This window comes from Bombina bombina, chromosome 3 (genome assembly GCF_027579735.1).
Source record: "Bombina bombina isolate aBomBom1 chromosome 3, aBomBom1.pri, whole genome shotgun sequence".
NCBI classification, from domain to species: Eukaryota; Metazoa; Chordata; class Amphibia; order Anura; family Bombinatoridae; genus Bombina; species Bombina bombina.
The window spans coordinates 213,945,911-213,964,027 of record NC_069501.1 but is presented as its reverse complement, the minus strand read 5'-3'; the positions used below and the strand labels follow the sequence as shown (position 1 = coordinate 213,964,027).

General features: G+C 40.1%; 1 protein-coding gene across 3 annotated transcripts in view; it reads left to right on the top strand.

Annotated features, from left to right (window-relative positions):
- ABR (ABR activator of RhoGEF and GTPase) overlaps positions 1-18,117 on the top strand; it is a 1,041,787-nt gene that overhangs the window by 826,356 nt on the left and 197,314 nt on the right. For all 3 annotated transcript variants that reach the window (XM_053706127.1, XM_053706128.1, XM_053706129.1), the window contains one exon: positions 11,821-11,873. In XM_053706127.1, the coding sequence (XP_053562102.1) occupies positions 11,821-11,873 (53 nt within the window). The remainder of the gene's footprint in view (positions 1-11,820; positions 11,874-18,117) is intronic.

Here is an 18,117-nt window from a genome sequence, read left to right as displayed (position 1 = left end):
AACACTGGTAAATAATGTGAGTACATAAATCTCTTTTGTGATACCATATCTAGTCCACGGATTCTGGACTTTCTGTATGTTGGTGTTGATATGGGTTATACATTAATTCCTAAAAATTCAGATTTCTTAAAATATTTGAATAATTCAAGAGATCTAAATTTACTTCTGTAGTTTCTTTATTGTCATCCTTTTGAACCATTGTGCATGGTGTCTTTACAATTGTTCTCCTGGCTTTGTCAGTATCAAGGCTTCTGAGCTCTGGGCTTTTTTTTTGTTTTTTCCTTATTTGGTTTTTCAGAACGCTCCCTTTATTGCTGCTGTATTTATTTCTAAAATAGTTGAGTCCGTCAGATTTCTCATATATTGTTAATTAGGAGGAAATCGGGAAGTCTGTCCTCCTATCTAGTGCCTTATTGCTAAACAGAAGATTTCTTGTCTCCTTGCCTTCATATGTCAAGCTTTGCTACTGACCCCCTAGTACTGATATGGATGTAGGTGAGAGTGAAAGAAAAAACACTTTGATAATTTATTCACACTAAAAGTGAATCACTTCAAATACAACTTGGCCCATTATGTTTTCTTTTGAAACTTGATTTGTTTCCAGATCAAATTTTTTTCTACCTACGTAGGTTTTTGCTAACTCAAGCAGAAAGTGATGGATATATGTAGAGGACACTAACCCTTTAAGACTTTTGGGAAACATTGCTATCGGTACTGGTAATCAGAGGAGATATACCCCCCATTACTGATATCAATCTAGTTCATGGGTGTAGAATAAGTTATCAGTACAAGTAAATCTACCAATAGCAGTGATTAGCAGGAAACCATTCTTCTGGTTCCTATCTAGACAAATCTTGTTTTCTTTCATGTAATTAGCAAGAGTCCATGAGCTAGTGACGTATGGGATATACATTCCTACCAGGAGGGGCAAAGTTTCCCAAACCTCAAAATGCCTATAAATACACCCCTCACCACACCCACAAATCAGTTTTTACAAACTTTGCCTCCTATGGAGGTGGTGAAGTAAGTTTGTGCTAGATTCTACGTTGATATGCGCTCCGCAGCAGGTTGGAGCCCGGTTTTCCTCTCAGCGTGCAGTGAATGTCAGAGGGATGTGAGGAGAGTATTGCCTGTTTGAATTCAATGATCTCCTTCTACGGGGTCTATTTCATGGGTTCTCTGTTATCGGTCGTAGAGATTCATCTCTTACCTCCCTTTCCAGATCGACAATATACTCTTATATATACCATTACCTCTGCTGATTCTCGTTTCAGTACTGGTTTGGCTTTCTACAACATGTAGATGAGTGTCCTGGGGTAAGTAAGTCTTATTTTCTGTGACACTCTAAAGCTATGGTTGGGCACTTTTTTATAAAGTTCTAAATATATGTATTCAAACATTTATTTGCCTTGACTCAGGATGTTCAACATTTCCTTATTTCAGACAGTCAGTTTCATATTTGGGATAATGCATTGTATATATCATTTTTATCTTACCTTAAAATTTGACTTTTTCCCTGTGGGCTGTTAGGCTCGCGGGGGCTGAAAATGCTTCATTTTATTGCGTCATTCTTGGCGCGGACTTTCTTGGCGCGAATTTTTTTTTTCTATTTCCGGCGTCATACGTGTCGCCGGAAGTTGCGTAATTTTTGACGTTTTTCGCGCCAAAAATGTCGGCGTTCCGGATGTGGCGTCATTTTTGGCGCTAATAGCATTTAGGCGCCAAATATTGTGGGCGTCAAATTTGTCTCCACTTTATTTAAGTCTCATTATTTGTTGCTTCTGGTTGCTAGAAGCTTGTTCTCTGGCATTTTTTCCCATTCCTGAAACTGTCATTTAAGGAATTTGATCAATTTTGCTTTATATGTTGTTTTTTCTATTACATATTGCAAGATGTCCCACGTTGCAACTGAGTCAGAAGATACTACTGGAAAATCGCTGCCTGGTGCTGGAACTACCAAAGCTAAGTGTATCTGCTGTAAACTTTTGGTAGTTGTTCCTCCAGCTGTTGTTTGTATTAAATGTCATGACAAACTTGTTAATGCAGAAAATATTTCCTTTAGTAAAGTACCATTACCTGTTGCAGTTCCATCAACATCTAATGTTCAGAATGTTCCTGATAACATAAGAGATTTTGTTTCTGAATCCATTAAGAAGGCTATGTCTGTTATTCCTCCTTCTGGTAAACATAAAAAGTCTTTTAAAACTTCTCTTTATACAGATGAATTTTTAAATGAACATCATCATTCTGATTCTAATGATTCTTCTGATACAGAGGATTCTGTCTCAGAGGTTGATGCTGATAAATCGTCATATTTATTTAAAATGGAATTTATCCATTCTTTACTTAAAGAAGTCCTAATTGCATTAGAAATTGAGGATTCTGGTCCTCTTGATACTAAATCTAAACGTTTAGACAAGGTCTTTAGATCTCCTGTGGTTATTCCAGAAGTTTTTCCTGTTCCTGGTGCTATTTCTGAAGTAATTTCCAGAGAATGGAATAATTTGGGTAATTCATTTACTCCTTCTAAACGTTTTAAGCAATTATATCCTGTACCGTCCGACAGATTAGAGTTTTGGGACAAAATCCCTAAAGTTGATGGGGCTATTTCTACCCTTGCTAAAATGTACTACTATTCCTACGGCAGATGGTACTTCCTTTAAGGATCCTTTAGATAGGAAAATTGAATCCTTTCTAAGAAAAGCTTATCTGTGTTCAGGTAATCTTCTTAGACCTGCTATATCATTGGCTGATGTTGCTGCAGCTTCAACTTTTTGGTTGGAAACTTTAGCGCAACAAGTAACAGATCATGATTCTCATAATATTATTATTCTTCTTCAACATGCTAATAATTTTATCTGTGATGCCATTTTTGATATTATCAGAGTTGATGTCAGGTTTATGTCTCTAGCTATTTTAGCTAGAAGAGCTTTATGGCTTAAAACTTGGAATGCAGATATGTCTTCTAAATCAACTCTACTTTCCCTTTCTTTCCAGGGTAATAAATTATTTGGTTCTCAGTTGGATTCTATTATCTCAACTGTTACTGGTGGGAAAGGAACTTTTTTTACCACAGGATAAAAAATCTAAAGGTAAAAACAGGGCTAATAATCGTTTTCGTTCCTTTCGTTTCAACAAAGAACAAAAGCCTGATCCTTCATCCTCAGGAGCAGTTTCAGTTTGGAAACCATCTCCAGTCTGGAATAAATCCAAGCCTTCTAGAAAAGCAAAGCCAGCTTCTAAGTCCACATGAAGGTGCGGCCCTCATTCCAGCTCAGCTGGTAGGGGGCAGATTACGTTTTTTCAAAGAAATTTGGATCAATTCTGTTCACAATCTTTGGATTCAGAACATTGTTTCAGAAGGGTACAGAATTGGTTTCAAGATAAGACCTCCTGCAAAGAGATTTTTTCTTTCCCGTGTCCCAGTAAACCCAGTGAAAGCTCAAGCATTTCTGAAATGTGTTTCAGATCTAGAGTTGGCTGGAGTAATTATGCCAGTTCCAGTTTTGGAAGAGGGGCTGGGGTTTTATTCGAATCTCTTCATTGTACCCAAGAAGGAGAATTCCTTCAGACCAGTTCTGGATCTAAAAATATTGAATCGTTATGTAAGGATACCAACATTCAAAATGGTAACTGTAAGGACTATATTGCCTTTTGTTCAGCAAGGGCATTATATGTCTACAATAGATTTAAAGGATGCATATCTGCATATTCCGATTCATCCAGCTCACTATCAGTTCCTGAGATTCTCTTTCCTGGACAAGCATTACCAGTTTGTGGCTCTGCCGTTTGGCCTAGCTACAGCTCCAAGAATTTTTACAAAGGTTCTCGGTGCCCTTCTGTCTGTAATCAGAGAACAGGGTATTGTGGTATTTCCTTATTTGGACGATATCTTGGTACTTGCTCAGTCTTCACATTTAGCAGAATCTCATACGAATCGACTTGTGTTGTTTCTTCAAGATCATGGTTGGAGGATCAATTCACTAAAAAGTTCATTGATTCCTCAGACAAGGGTAACCTTTTTAGGGTTCCAGATAGATTCAGTGTCCATGACTCTATCTTTGACAGACAAGAGACGTCTAAAATTGATTTCAGCTTGTCGAAACCTTCAGTCACAATCATTCCCTTCGGTAGCCTTATGCATGGAAATTCTAGGTCTTATGACTGCTGCATCGGACGCGATCCCCTTTGCTCGTTTTCACATGCGACCTCTTCAGCTCTGTATGCTGAACCAATGGTGCAGGGATTACACAAAGATATCTCAATTAATATCTTTAAAATCGATTGTCCGACATTCTCTGACGTGGTGGACAGATCACCATCGTTTAATTCAGGGGGCTTCTTTTGTTCTTCCGACCTGGACTATAATCTCAACAGATGCAAGTCTTACAGGTTGGGGAGCTGTGTGGGGGTCTCTGACGGCACAAGGGGTTTGGGAATCTCAGGAGGTGAGATTACCGATCAATATTTTGGAACTCCGTGCAATTTTCAGAGCTCTTCAGTCTTTGCCTCTTCTGAAGAGAGAGTCGTTCATTTGTTTTCAGACAGACAATGTCACAACTGTGGCATACATCAATCATCAAGGAGGGACTCACAGTCCTCTGGCTATGAAAGAAGTATCTCAAATTCTGGTTTGGGCGGAATCCAGCTCCTGTCTAATCTCTGCGGTTCATATCCCAGGTATAGACAATTGGGAAGCGGATTATCTCAGTCGCCAAACGTTGCATCCGGGCGAATGGTCTCTTCACCCAGAGGTATTTCTTCAGATTGTTCAAATGTCGGAACTCCCAGAAATAGATCTGATGGCTTCTCATCTAAACAAGAAACTTCCCAGGTATCTGTCCAGATCCCGGGATCCTCAGGCGGAGGCAGTGGATGCATTATCACTTCCTTGGAAGTATCATCCTGCCTATATCTTTCCGCCTCTAGTTCTTCTTCCAAGAGTAATCTCCAAGATTCTGAAGGAATGCTCGTTTGTTCTGCTGGTAGCTCCAGCATGGCCTCACAGGTTTTGGTATGCGGATCTTGTCCGGATGGCCTCTTGCCAGCCGTGGACTCTTCCGTTAAGACCAGACCTTCTGTCACAAGGTCCTTTCTTCCATCAGGATCTCAAATCCTTAAATTTAAAGGTATGGAGATTGAACGCTTGATTCTTGGTCAAAGAGGTTTCTCTGACTCTGTGATTAATACTATGTTACAGGCTCGTAAATCTGTATCTAGAGAGATATATTATAGAGTCTGGAAGACTTATATTTCTTGGTGTCTTTCTCATCATTTTTCCTGGCATTCTTTTAGAATTCCGAGAATTTTACAGTTTCTTCAGGATGGTTTAGATAATGGTTTGTCCGCAAGTTCCTTGAAAGGACAAATCTCTGCTCTTTCTGTTCTTTTTCACAGAAAGATTGCTAATCTTCCTGATATTCATTGTTTTGTACAAGCTTTGGTTCGTATAAAACCTGTCATTAAGTCAATTTCTCCTCCTTGGAGTTTGAATTTGGTTCTGAGGGCTCTTCAAGCTCCTCCTTTTGAACCCATGCATTCATTGGACATTAAATTACTTTCTTGGAAAGTTTTGTTCCTTTTGGCCATCTCTTCTGCCAGAAGAGTCTCTGAATTATCTGCTCTTTCTTGTGAGTCTCCTTTTCTGATTTTTCATCAGGATAAGGCGGTGTTGCGAACTTCTTTTGAATTTTTACCTAAGGTTGTGAATTCCAACAACATTAGTAGAGAAATTGTGGTTCCTTCATTATGTCCTAATCCTAAGAATTCTAAGGAGAAATCGTTGCATTCTTTGGATGTTGTTAGAGCTTTGAAATATTATGTTGAGGCTACTAAGTCTTTCCGTAAGACTTCTAGTCTATTTGTCATCTTTTCCGGTTCTAGGAAAGGTCAGAAAGCTTCTGCCATTTCTTTGGCATCTTGGTTGAAATCCTTAATTCACCATGCTTATGTCGAGTCGGGTAAAACTCTGCCTCAAAGGATTACAGCTCATTCTACTAGGTCAGTTTCTACTTCCTGGGCGTTTAGGAATGAGGCTTCGGTTGATCAGATTTGCAAAGCAGCAACTTGGTCCTCTTTGCATACTTTTACTAAATTCTACCATTTTGATGTGTTTTCTTCTTCTGAAGCAGTTTTTGGTAGAAAAGTACTTCAGGCAGCGGTTTCAATTTGAATCTTCTGCTTATGTTTTCGTTAAACTTTATTTTGGGTGTGGATTATTTTCAGCAGGAATTGGCTGTCTTTATTTTATCCCTCCCTCTCTAGTGACTCTTGCGTGGAAAGATCCACATCTTGGGTAGTCATTATCCCATACGTCACTAGCTCATGGACTCTTGCTAATTACATGAAAGAAAACATCATTTATGTAAGAACTTACCTGATAAATTCATTTTTTTCATATTAGCAAGAGTCCATGAGGCCCGCCCTTTTTTTGGGGTGGTTATGATTTTTGTATAAAGCACAATTATTCCAATTCCTTATTTTATATGCTTTCGCACTTTTTTATCACCCCACTTCTTGGCTATTCGTTAAACTGATTTGTGGGTGTGGTGAGGGGTGTATTTATAGGCATTTTGAGGTTTGGGAAACTTTGCCCCTCCTGGTAGGAATGTATATCCCATACGTCACTAGCTCATGGACTCTTGCTAATATGAAAGAAATGAATTTATCAGGTAAGTTCTTACATAAATTATGTTTTATTGTACCTGGTTCTTCTAGCAAGTCTGGATAAAAGGTAAATTCCCAATGCTTCTTTCCCCTCTTTCAGGGTCATTTTCAGTACTAAGGCCTTAAATTGCTCCCACTGATATGTTTGAGTCCTTGATTCTGAAGAACAAGTGTTTTATCTTTTTACTCTCAGGTATTACTGTGGTAGTTATGCCTATTTTGGTTGGGATATTTTTGCTATATAGAACAAAAAGAATAAGCTACACTGTGATGTCACCATGGGGTAAGCTAAGTATTCTGTTTTTCTTTTCTCATTGGATGATATAAAATTCAAGCTCAAGAAAGATTACTGTTGCCTCAAGGATTCATTTTCTCCTTTAGCATTTGTTTTGTGTCCAGCGTCATAATGTTAAATCAATGCTTCTTAAGTTGTCTGGGAAGTTGTTAGCTATTGATATGAATTTTCTTGTTGCTTTATCCAGGGTGAAACGAGTGTCAGAGCATTTTTTCTTGTCTCTTGTCTCATTTTCAGCAGACAAAACAGTTTTGATGTTTTCTCCTTAATTTGTTATGAAGGTAGATTTTTTAAAAACAATAAAAATATTTTCAGAATATTCAAAGATTAATTTGCTGCCATTGGGAGAGGAAAAAAAGGGCAAGCCTACGTTGGGTCTCAGTCAAGGCATGCATTATTGGGTTTGAAAATCAGAGTATGCCCCAAACCAATAAGACTTTATACATTTTTACAGTGTTCTCTACAGAACATTTTGCCTGCTGGGTGTTATTGTGAAGTAGCCAAGTGGGGCAGTGTAATACTTTTGTTATTTTATAAAATTTTCTACCTTCCAATTAATAATTGCATAGTTTATCATAAATGTATTTAATGATAATTTTGTGAAAATGTTTAAAGGGACAGCATACACCAATTGTCATATAACTGCATGTAATCAGCGCTGCGGAATCTGTTGGTGCTCTACAAATACCTGATAATAAGTAATAGACACTACTGTAAAGAAAAAAGTTGCACAGAGACGGATATAAACATCCAGTAAAAAAACTTTTAAAAACTTACTTAAAAGCTCCCAGTTTAGCACTCTTGCTGAGGTAGTCTGAGACACCGACTGAAAGGGGCTGGGTAAACAAAAAGGGCAGACACTCCCCACCTCCCCCCTTCCCTGCATATTAAGAGACAGATAACATAAACAGGAGCTGCAGGAGTCTGCAAATGCAAGTATACATCTGGCACTGTGGGGCTTGGTCAGCCATTGAGACCATGATTCAGGCTCACAAGCCTGTTACTAGAAAGATTTACCATAAGATATGGCATAAATTATCTTTATTGGTGTGAATCCAAGGGCTACTCTTGGAGTAGAATTAGAATTCCTAGAATTTTATCTTTTCTTCAGGAAGGCCTGGAGAAGGGATTGTCAGTCAGTACCCTGAAGGGTCAGATTTCTGCTTTATCAGTTTTACTACATAAAAGTTTTAAAGCTTTCTCTGTTTGAGCAGTTGCATTCCATAGACATTAAGTTGTTATCTTGGAAGGTTTTGTTTCTTATTGCTATTTCTTCTGCTTAATGAGTCTCAGGACTCTCAGCTCTGTAGTGTGATTCCCCTTATCTTACGTTTCATGCCAATAAGGCAGTTCTTCGTACTAAGTTGGTTTTCTTCCTAAGGTTGTTTTTAATAGAAATACCAATCAGGAAATTGTTGTCCTTCTTCTTCCAAAGAATGTTTGTTACACTATTTGGATGCTGTAAGTGCTCTTAAATTCTACTTACAGGCGACTAAGGATTTTCTCCAGTCCTCTGCCCTCTTTGTCTGTTTCTCTGGGAAACGTAAAGGTCAGAAAGCTACTGCTACTACTCTTTCTTTTTGGTTGCGAAGTATAATTAGTTTGGCTTATGAGACTGCTGGACAGCAGCCTCCTGGGAGAATTATGGCTCATTCCACAAGAGCTGTTTCCTCTTCTTGGACTTTCAAAAATGAAGCTTCTGTGGAACAAATTTGCAAGGCTGCAACTTAGTCTTCTCTACATACTTTTTTCAAATTTTACAAATTTTATATTTTTGCCTCGGCTGAGGCTTCTTTTGAGAGAAAGGTTCTTCAGGCGGTGGTGCCTTCTGTTTAGGACTGCCTGCTTGTCCCTCCCTATTTATCCGTATCCTCTAGCTTGGGTATTGGTTTCCAACAGTAATTACTCCAGCCGTGGACTCACCATATCTTAGGAAAGAAAAACAAAATCTATGCTTACCTGATAAATGTGTTTATTTCCGGATATGGTGAGTCCACTGCCCCACCCTTTATTTTAAGACAGTTGTTCTTTTGACTATAACCTCAGGCACCTTTACACCTTGTGTTACTCCTTTTTCTCCATTTCCCTTCGGTCGAATGACTAGGGGTTATGGGTAAGGGAGTGATACTTAGCAGTTTAAAGTGAATGTAAATTTAGATGATAAAGTGCCCGTTTTTTAAAAATCCGATTAAAAACAGGGGCACTTTAATTCATCAAAATTTACATTTCACTCGTGTTGTGAAAATACTTACCTTTTAATCTTGACAGCCACTCCAGCGATTCCCCCGGTCGTTGCAAGCCTCTTCATACTACAGAAATGACGGATCGGTCATCCTCCAATCATGGCTTTCCCCCCGGGGGAATCGGTGTCTGATTCAACGCTGTGATTGGTAGAAGCCGGATTCCTCATTTTAGACCCGGGAAGAGGCTTTGCGACAGGCGGGAGAAGCGATACAGCAGCTGTCAAGATTAAAAGGTAAATATTTTCACAACACGAGTGAAATGTAAATTTCGATGAATTAAAGGGACACTGAACCCAAAAATTTTCTTTCGTGATTCAGATAGAGCATGCAATTTAAAGTAACTTTCTAATTTACTACTATTATTAAATTGTCTTTGTTCTCTTGCTATCTTTATTTGAAAAAGAAGACATCATTGTTGTTTTTTGTTCAGACTCTGGACAGCACTTTTTTTATTGGTGGATGAATTTATCCACCAATCAGCAAGGACAACCCAGGTTGTTCACCAAAAATGGGCCGGCATCTAAACTTACATTCTTGCATTTTAAATAAAGATTCCAAGAGAATAAAGAAAATGTGATAATAGGAGTAAATTAGAGAGTTGCTTAAAATGTCATGCTCTAAAAATTTGGGTTCAGTGTCCCTTTAAAGTGCCCCTGTTTTTAATCGGATTTTTAAAAACCAGGCACTTTATCATCTAAATTAACATTCACTTTAACAGTAGTGCTCTTTGCCTCCTCCTGCTGGCCAGGAGTGATATTCCCAACATTAATTACTCAAGCCGTGGACTCACCATATCCGGAAATAAATACATTTATCAGGTAAGCATAAATTTTGTTTTTTCTGGAGTACAATCGTGGCTTTCAGATTTGTCACATTCTTAGTTAAATAATGGTTTTTTTAAGGTAACATGATTGATATTTTCAGGCCTTCCAGAGGGAAGTTTTTCTCACCTCGGATTCCTCTTTATTTTATGAAGGGAAGAAACTTTTTTGACTTCCTGAATCTATTGGGCCATTTACCCATTGTGTACATCAAAAATAGTCAGACGTTTTATTACATCCTCTCTTATTGATTTAAAGAAGGATGGCCAGGTTTTACAATTTAAAGGGACAGTCTAGTCCAAAAAAAACTTTCATGATTCAGATAGGGCATGTAATTTTAAACAATTTTCCAATTTACTTTTATCACCAATGTTTCTTTGTTCTCTTGGTATTCTTAGCAGAAAGCTTAACCTAGGAGGTTCATAGGCTAATTTCTTAGACCTTGAAGGCCGCCTCTTAAGAATGCATTTTAACAGGTTTTTCACCACTAGAGGGTGTTAGTTCATGTTTTTCATATAGATAACACTGTGGTCATGCACGTGAAGTTACCTGGGAGCCATCACTGATTGGCTAAACTGCAAGTCTGTCAAAAGAACTGAAATAAAGGGGCAGTCTGCAGAGGCTTAGATACAAGATAATCACAGAGGTAAAAAATATTTAAATATAACTGTGTTGGTTATGCAAAACTAGGAAATGGGTAAAATAGGGATTATCTATCTTTTAAAACAATAACAATTCTGGTATAGACTGTCCCTTTAAAACTGAAAATAACTTAAAATGTTTATAATGTCATCTTTCCAAATTTGTAGCATTCTGTTTCCTCATTCAACCCAAAGAGTGATTAAAAAAAAAAAATTCTTTACTGACTGATATTTGGAAACTACTGAGGATATCAGGATGATTATGCTTTTTGTTTCTAGAAAAACACAGAAGGTTTCAAGTTGGCTAGTTGGATTCTACCAAGACTGTGGCTTTTAAACTAAGAAAGAAGTCCCTACATTTAAGACATCTGCTGAACAACTGTGCAATACACATTCACTAATCTCTTACAATTTGATATGTTTGCTTCAATAGTCTTCTTTTCGGTGTTTCATTAGACCTAGGCAAACTATTCATCCCTCCTTTGCCTTTATGTGTTTTGGTACTAGTCCATCCTTCATGGCTCTTATGGTAACTTAAGAGAACAGGAGAAACAATATTTAGAAATATAAGCCAATTCTTCATTTACAAAGTGATATAACATGAAGGCAAACCTAGACACACTCTACAGTGAATATCAAAGGAAAAAATGACAGAAGGTTAGGTTTTACTAGCCTGCAGGAGCTAATATATTGGAATATGGTTAAACAAGATGTCATGTGCATCAGTGTGGTTTTGATTTATTTTGTGCATATTTTATGATCAGTTGGGACCCCCAGTGTACTTGACATGTATAGACTTACATACATTCCCTATCTCATGTGACACATCCCATGATCCACTGCACCAGGCAAGCCATTTGTTATTTTGCAGAAGGGTCTATGAATTACATTTTCATCCACATGAAATGTAGATTTATGGTTTTATGAACATGTTAACAATTAAACAAAATAGTCAATAATAATACTAATATTGGAAATTTGTTTGTGTATGTGAGATTCCCATGTAAAACAAGACTAAGAGTATGCAAGCACAGCCTGCTCGGCTCTGTTTGTTATTTTCTATTCTACATTAGTGTCCAGCCCCTAGAGAGAGTTGGTTTCCTGAACAATGAGCTTATCTAGTTGTAATGGCCTTTTCCTTTTTCTCTTTTTAGCTCTGCTGTACAAACCTATAGATCGTGTGACGCGGAGCACCCTAGTACTGCATGTGAGTAGATCTCTACACAATGTCTATTCAGTTCCATTACTGTGCAAATCACAGCTTATGGTATTGTGAAACATGATTTTAATACAAATAAAAAATCCCAAATATATAGTGCTGAGAAGAATATTAAAGATGTCACCAAAAATATAAATAATATCTATAGCCAGGTCAAGTGTCCTTTTTTAAATGACCACACAGTCAGAAATATAAAGGAGTAATACAGAGGGACACATTTGACTCTCTGCCAATCAGTCACAATTTGTGTCGCTTTTTTCAGGGTTTTCTAATTAAAAAAACTGCAAAATTCTATAAAATCCCATGATAACCCATTATGTAACTTTTCAAATGCATTTCTCCAACATAGGTGTGTCCGGTCCACGGCGTCATCCTTACTTGTGGGATATTCTCTTCCCCAACAGGAAATGGCAAAGAGCCCAGCAAAGCTGGTCACATGATCCCTCCTAGGCTCCGCCTACCCCAGTCATTCTCTTTGCCGTTGTACAGGCAACATCTCCACGGAGATGGCTTAGAGTTTTTTAGTGTTTAACTGTAGTTTTTATTATTCAATCAAGAGTTTGTTATTTTAAAATAGTGCTGGTATGTACTATTTACTCAGAAACAGAAAAGAGATGAAGATTTCTGTTTGTATGAGGAAAATGATTTTAGCACCGTAACTAAAATCCATGGCTGTTCCACACAGGACTGTTGAGAGCAATTAACTTCAGTTGGGGGAACAGTGTGCAGTCTCTTACTGCTTGAGGTATGACACATTCTAACAAGACGATGTAATGCTGGAAGCTGTCATTTTTCCCTATGGGATCCGGTAAGCCATGTTTATTACGATGGTAAATAAGGGCTTCACAAGGGCTTATTAAGATTGTAGACTTTTCTGGGCTAAATCGATTCAGTTTTAAAACATATTTAGCTTTGAGGAATCATTTTATCTGGGTTTTATTGATATTATAATATCGGCAGGCACTGTATTAGACACCTTATTTCTCTGGGGCTTTCCCAAAGCATAAGCAGAGCCTCATTTTCGCGCCGGTGTGGCGCACTTGTTTTTGAGAGGCATGGCATGCAGTCGCATGTGAGAGGAGCTCTGATACTTAGAAAAGACTTTCTGAAGGCGTCATTTGGTATCGTATTCCCCTTTGGGCTTGGTTGGGTCTCAGCAAAGCAGATACCAGGGACTGTAAAGGGGTTAAAGTGTTAAAACGGCTCCGGTTCCGTTATTTTAAGGGTTAAAGCTTCCAAATTTGGTGTGCAATACTTTTAAGGCTTTAAGACACTGTGGTGAAAATTTGGTGAATTTTGTACAATTCCTTCATGTTTTTTCGCAATTGCAGTAATAAAGTGTGTTCAGTTTAAAATTTAAAGTGACAGTAACGGTTTTATTTTAAAACGTTTTTTGTACTTTATTATCAAGTTTATGCCTGTTTAACATGTCTGAACTACCAGATAGACTGTGTTCTGAATGTGGGGAAGCCAGAATTCCTGTTCATTTAAATAAATGTGATTTATGTGATAATGACAATGATGCCCAAGATGATTCCTCAAGTGAGGGGAGTAAGCATGGTACTGCATCATTCCCTCCTTCGTCTACACGAGTCTTGCCCACTCAGGAGGCCCCTAGTACATCTAGCGCGCCAATACTGCTTACTATGCAACAATTAACGGCTGTAATGGATAATTCTGTCAAAAACATTTTAGCCAAAATGAACCCTTGTCAGCGTAAGCGTGGCTGCTCTGTTTTAGTTACTGAAGAGCATGACGACGCTGATATTAATATCTCTGAAGGGCCCCTAACCCAATCTGAGGGGGCCAGGGAGGTTTTGTCTGAGGGAGAAATTACTGATTCAGGGAACATTTCTCAACAGGCTGAACCTGATGTAATTGCATTTAAATTTAAGTTGGAACATCTCCGCATTCTGCTTAAGGAGGTATTATCCACTCTGGATGATTGTGAAAAGTTGGTCATCCCAGAGAAACTATGTAAAATGGACAAGTTCCTAGAGGTGCCGGAGCTCCCAGAAGCTTTTCCTATACCCAAGCGGGTGGCGGACATTGTTAATAAAGAATGGGAAAGGCCCGGTATTCCTTTCGTCCCTCCCCCCATATTTAAAAAATTGTTTCCTATGGTCGACCCCAGAAAGGACTTATGGCAGACAGTCCCCAAGGTCGAGGGAGCGGTTTCTACTTTAAACAAACGCACCACTATACCCATAGAGGATAGTTGTGCTTTCAAAGATCCTATGGATAAAAAATTAGAAGGTTTGCTTAAAAAGATGTTTGTTCAGCAGGGTTACCTTCTACAACCAATTTCATGCATTGTCCCTGTCACTACAGCCGCATGTTTCTGGTTTGATGAACTGATAAAGGCGCTCGATAGTGATTCTCCTCCTTATGAGGAGATTATGGACAGAATCAATGCTCTCAAATTGGCTAATTCTTTCACCCTAGACGCCACTTTGCAATTGGCTAGGTTAGCGGCTAAGAATTCTGGGTTTGCTATTGTGGCGCGCAGAGCGCTTTGGTTGAAATCTTGGTCGGCTGACGCGTCTTCCAAGAACAAGCTACTAAACATTCCTTTCAAGGGGAAAACGCTGTTTGGCCCTGACTTGAAAGAGATTATCTCGGATATCACTGGGGGTAAGGGCCACGCCCTTCCTCAGGATCGGCCTTTCAAGGCGAAAAATAGACCCAATTTTCGTCCCTTTCGTAAAAACGAACCAGCCCAAAGTGCTACGTCCTCTAAGCAAGAGGGTAATACTTCTCAAGCCAAGCCAGCTTGGAGACCAATGCAAGGCTGGAACAAGGGAAAGCAGGCCAAGAAGCCTGCCACTGCTACCAAGACAGCATGAAATATTGGCCCCCGATCCGGGACCGGATCTGGTGGGGGGCAGACTCTCTCTCTTCGCTCAGGCTTGGGCAAGAGATGTTCTGGATCCTTGGGCGCTAGAAATAGTCGCCCAGGGTTATCTTCTGGAATTCAAGGGACTTCCCCCAAGGGGGAGGTTCCACAGGTCTCAGTTGTCTTCAGACCACATAAAAAGACAGGCGTTCTTACATTGTGTAGAAGACCTGTTAAAAATGGGAGTGATTCATCCTGTTCCACTAAGAGAACAAGGGATGGGGTTCTACTCCAATCTGTTCATAGTTCCCAAAAAAGAGGGAACGTTCAGACCAATCTTAGATCTCAAGATCTTAAACAAGTTTCTCAAGGTTCCATCTTTCAAGATGGAAACCATTCGAACTATTCTTCCTTCCATCCAGGAGGGTCAATTCATGACCACGGTGGATTTAAAGGATGCGTATCTACATATTCCTATCCACAAGGAACATCATCGGTTCCTAAGGTTTGCATTCCTGGACAAACATTACCAGTTCGTGGCGCTTCCTTTCGGATTAGCCACTGCTCCAAGGATTTTCACAAAGGTACTAGGCTCCCTTCTAGCGGTGCTAAGACCAAGGGGCATTGCAGTAGTACCTTACCTGGACGACATTCTGATTCAAGCGTCGTCCCTTCCTCAAGCAAAGGCTCACACGGACATTGTCCTGGCCTTTCTCAGATCTCACGGCTGGAAAGTGAACGTGGAAAAGAGTTCTCTATCCCCGTCAACAAGGGTTCCCTTCTTGGGAACAATTATAGACTCTTTAGAAATGAGGATCTTTCTAACAGAGGCCAGAAAAACAAAACTTCTAGACTCTTGTCGGATACTTCATTCCGTTCCTCTTCCTTCCATAGCTCAGTGCATGGAAGTGATCGGGTTGATGGTAGCGGCGATGGACATAGTTCCTTTTGCGCGCATTCATCTAAGACCATTACAACTGTGCATGCTCAGTCAGTGGAATGGGGACTATACAGACTTGTCTCCGAAGATACAAGTAAATCAGAGGACCAGAGACTCACTCCGTTGGTGGCTGTCCCTGGACAATCTGTCTCAAGGGATGACGTTCCGCAGACCAGAGTGGGTCATTGTCACGACCGACGCCAGTCTGATGGGCTGGGGCGCGGTCTGGGGATCCCTGAAAGCTCAGGGTCTTTGGTCTCGGGAAGAATCTCTTCTACCGATAAATATTCTGGAACTGAGAGCGATATTCAATGCTCTCAAGGCCTGGCCTCGGCTAGCGAGGACCAAGTTCATACGGTTTCAATCAGACAACATGACAACTGTTGCGTACATCAACCATCAGGGGGGAACAAGGAGTTCCCTAGCGATGGAAGAAGTGACCAAAATCATTCTATGGGCGGAGTCTCACTCCTGCCACCTGTCTGCTATCCACATCCCAGGAGTGGAAAATTGGGAAGCGGATTTTCTGAGTCGTCAGACATTGCATCCGGGGGAGTGGGAACTCCATCTGGAAATCTTTGCCCAAGTCACTCACCTGTGGGGCATTCCAGACATGGATCTGATGGCCTCTCGTCAGAACTTCAAAGTTCCTTGCTACGGGGCCAGATCCAGGGATCCCAAGGCGGCTCTAGTGGATGCACTAGTAGCACCTTGGACCTTCAAACTAGCTTATGTGTTCCCGCCATTTCCTCTCATCCCCAGGCTGGTAGCCAGGATCAATCAGGAGAGGGCGTCGGTGATCTTGATAGCTCCTGCGTGGCCACGCAGGACTTGGTATGCAGATCTGGTGAATATGTCATCGGCTCCACCTTGGAAGCTACCTTTGAGACGAGACCTTCTTGTTCAGGGTCCGTTCGAACATCCGAATCTGGTTTCACTCCAGCTGACTGCTTGGAGATTGAACGCTTGATTTTATCGAAGCGAGGATTCTCAGATTCTGTTATCGATACTCTTGTTCAGGCCAGAAAGCCTGTAACTAGAAAGATTTACCACAAAATTTGGAAAAAATATATCTGTTGGTGTGAATCTAAAGGATTCCCTTGGGACAAGGTTAAGATTCCTAGGATTCTATCCTTCCTTCAAGAAGGATTGGAAAAAGGATTATCTGCTAGTTCCCTGAAGGGACAGATTTCTGCCTTGTCGGTATTACTTCACAAAAAGCTGGCAGCTGTGCCAGATGTTCAAGCCTTTGTTCAGGCTCTGGTTAGAATCAAGCCTGTTTACAAACCTTTGACTCCTCCTTGGAGTCTCAATTTAGTTCTTTCAGTTCTTCAGGGGGTTCCGTTTGAACCCTTACATTCCGTTGATATTAAGTTATTATCTTGGAAAGTTTTGTTTTTAGTTGCGATTTCTTCTGCTAGAAGAGTCTCAGAATTATCTGCTCTGCAGTGTTCTCCTCCTTATCTGGTGTTCCATGCAGATAAGGTGGTTTTACGTACTAAACCTGGTTTTCTTCCAAAAGTTGTTTCTAACAAAAACATTAACCAGGAGATTATCGTACCTTCTCTGTGTCCAAAACCAGTTTCAAAGAAGGAACGTTTGTTGCACAATTTGGATGTTGTTCGCGCTCTAAAATTCTATTTAGATGCTACAAAGGATTTTAGACAAACATCTTCCTTGTTTGTTGTTTATTCAGGTAAAAGGAGAGGTCAAAAAGCAACTTCTACCTCTCTCTCTTTTTGGATTAAAAGCATCATCAGATTGGCTTACGAGACTGCCGGACGGCAGCCTCCCGAAAGAATCACAGCTCATTCCACTAGGGCTGTGGCTTCCACATGGGCCTTCAAGAACGAGGCTTCTGTTGATCAGATATGTAGGGCAGCGACTTGGTCTTCACTGCACACTTTTACCAAATTTTACAAGTTTGATACTTTTGCTTCTTCTGAGGCTATTTTTGGGAGAAAGGTTTTGCAAGCCGTGGTGCCTTCCATTTAGGTGACCTGATTTGCTCCCTCCCTTCATCCGTGTCCTAAAGCTTTGGTATTGGTTCCCACAAGTAAGGATGACGCCGTGGACCGGACACACCTATGTTGGAGAAAACAGAATTTATGTTTACCTGATAAATTTCTTTCTCCAACGGTGTGTCCGGTCCACGGCCCGCCCTGGTTTTTTAATCAGGTCTGATAATTTATTTTCTTTAACTACAGTCACCACGGTACCATATGGTTTCTCCTATGCAAATATTCCTCCTTAACGTCGGTCGAATGACTGGGGTAGGCGGAGCCTAGGAGGGATCATGTGACCAGCTTTGCTGGGCTCTTTGCCATTTCCTGTTGGGGAAGAGAATATCCCACAAGTAAGGATGACGCCGTGGACCGGACACACCGTTGGAGAAAGAAATTTATCAGGTAAACATAAATTCTGTTTTTGCCCTTGATTTGCCCTATTTAGCATGG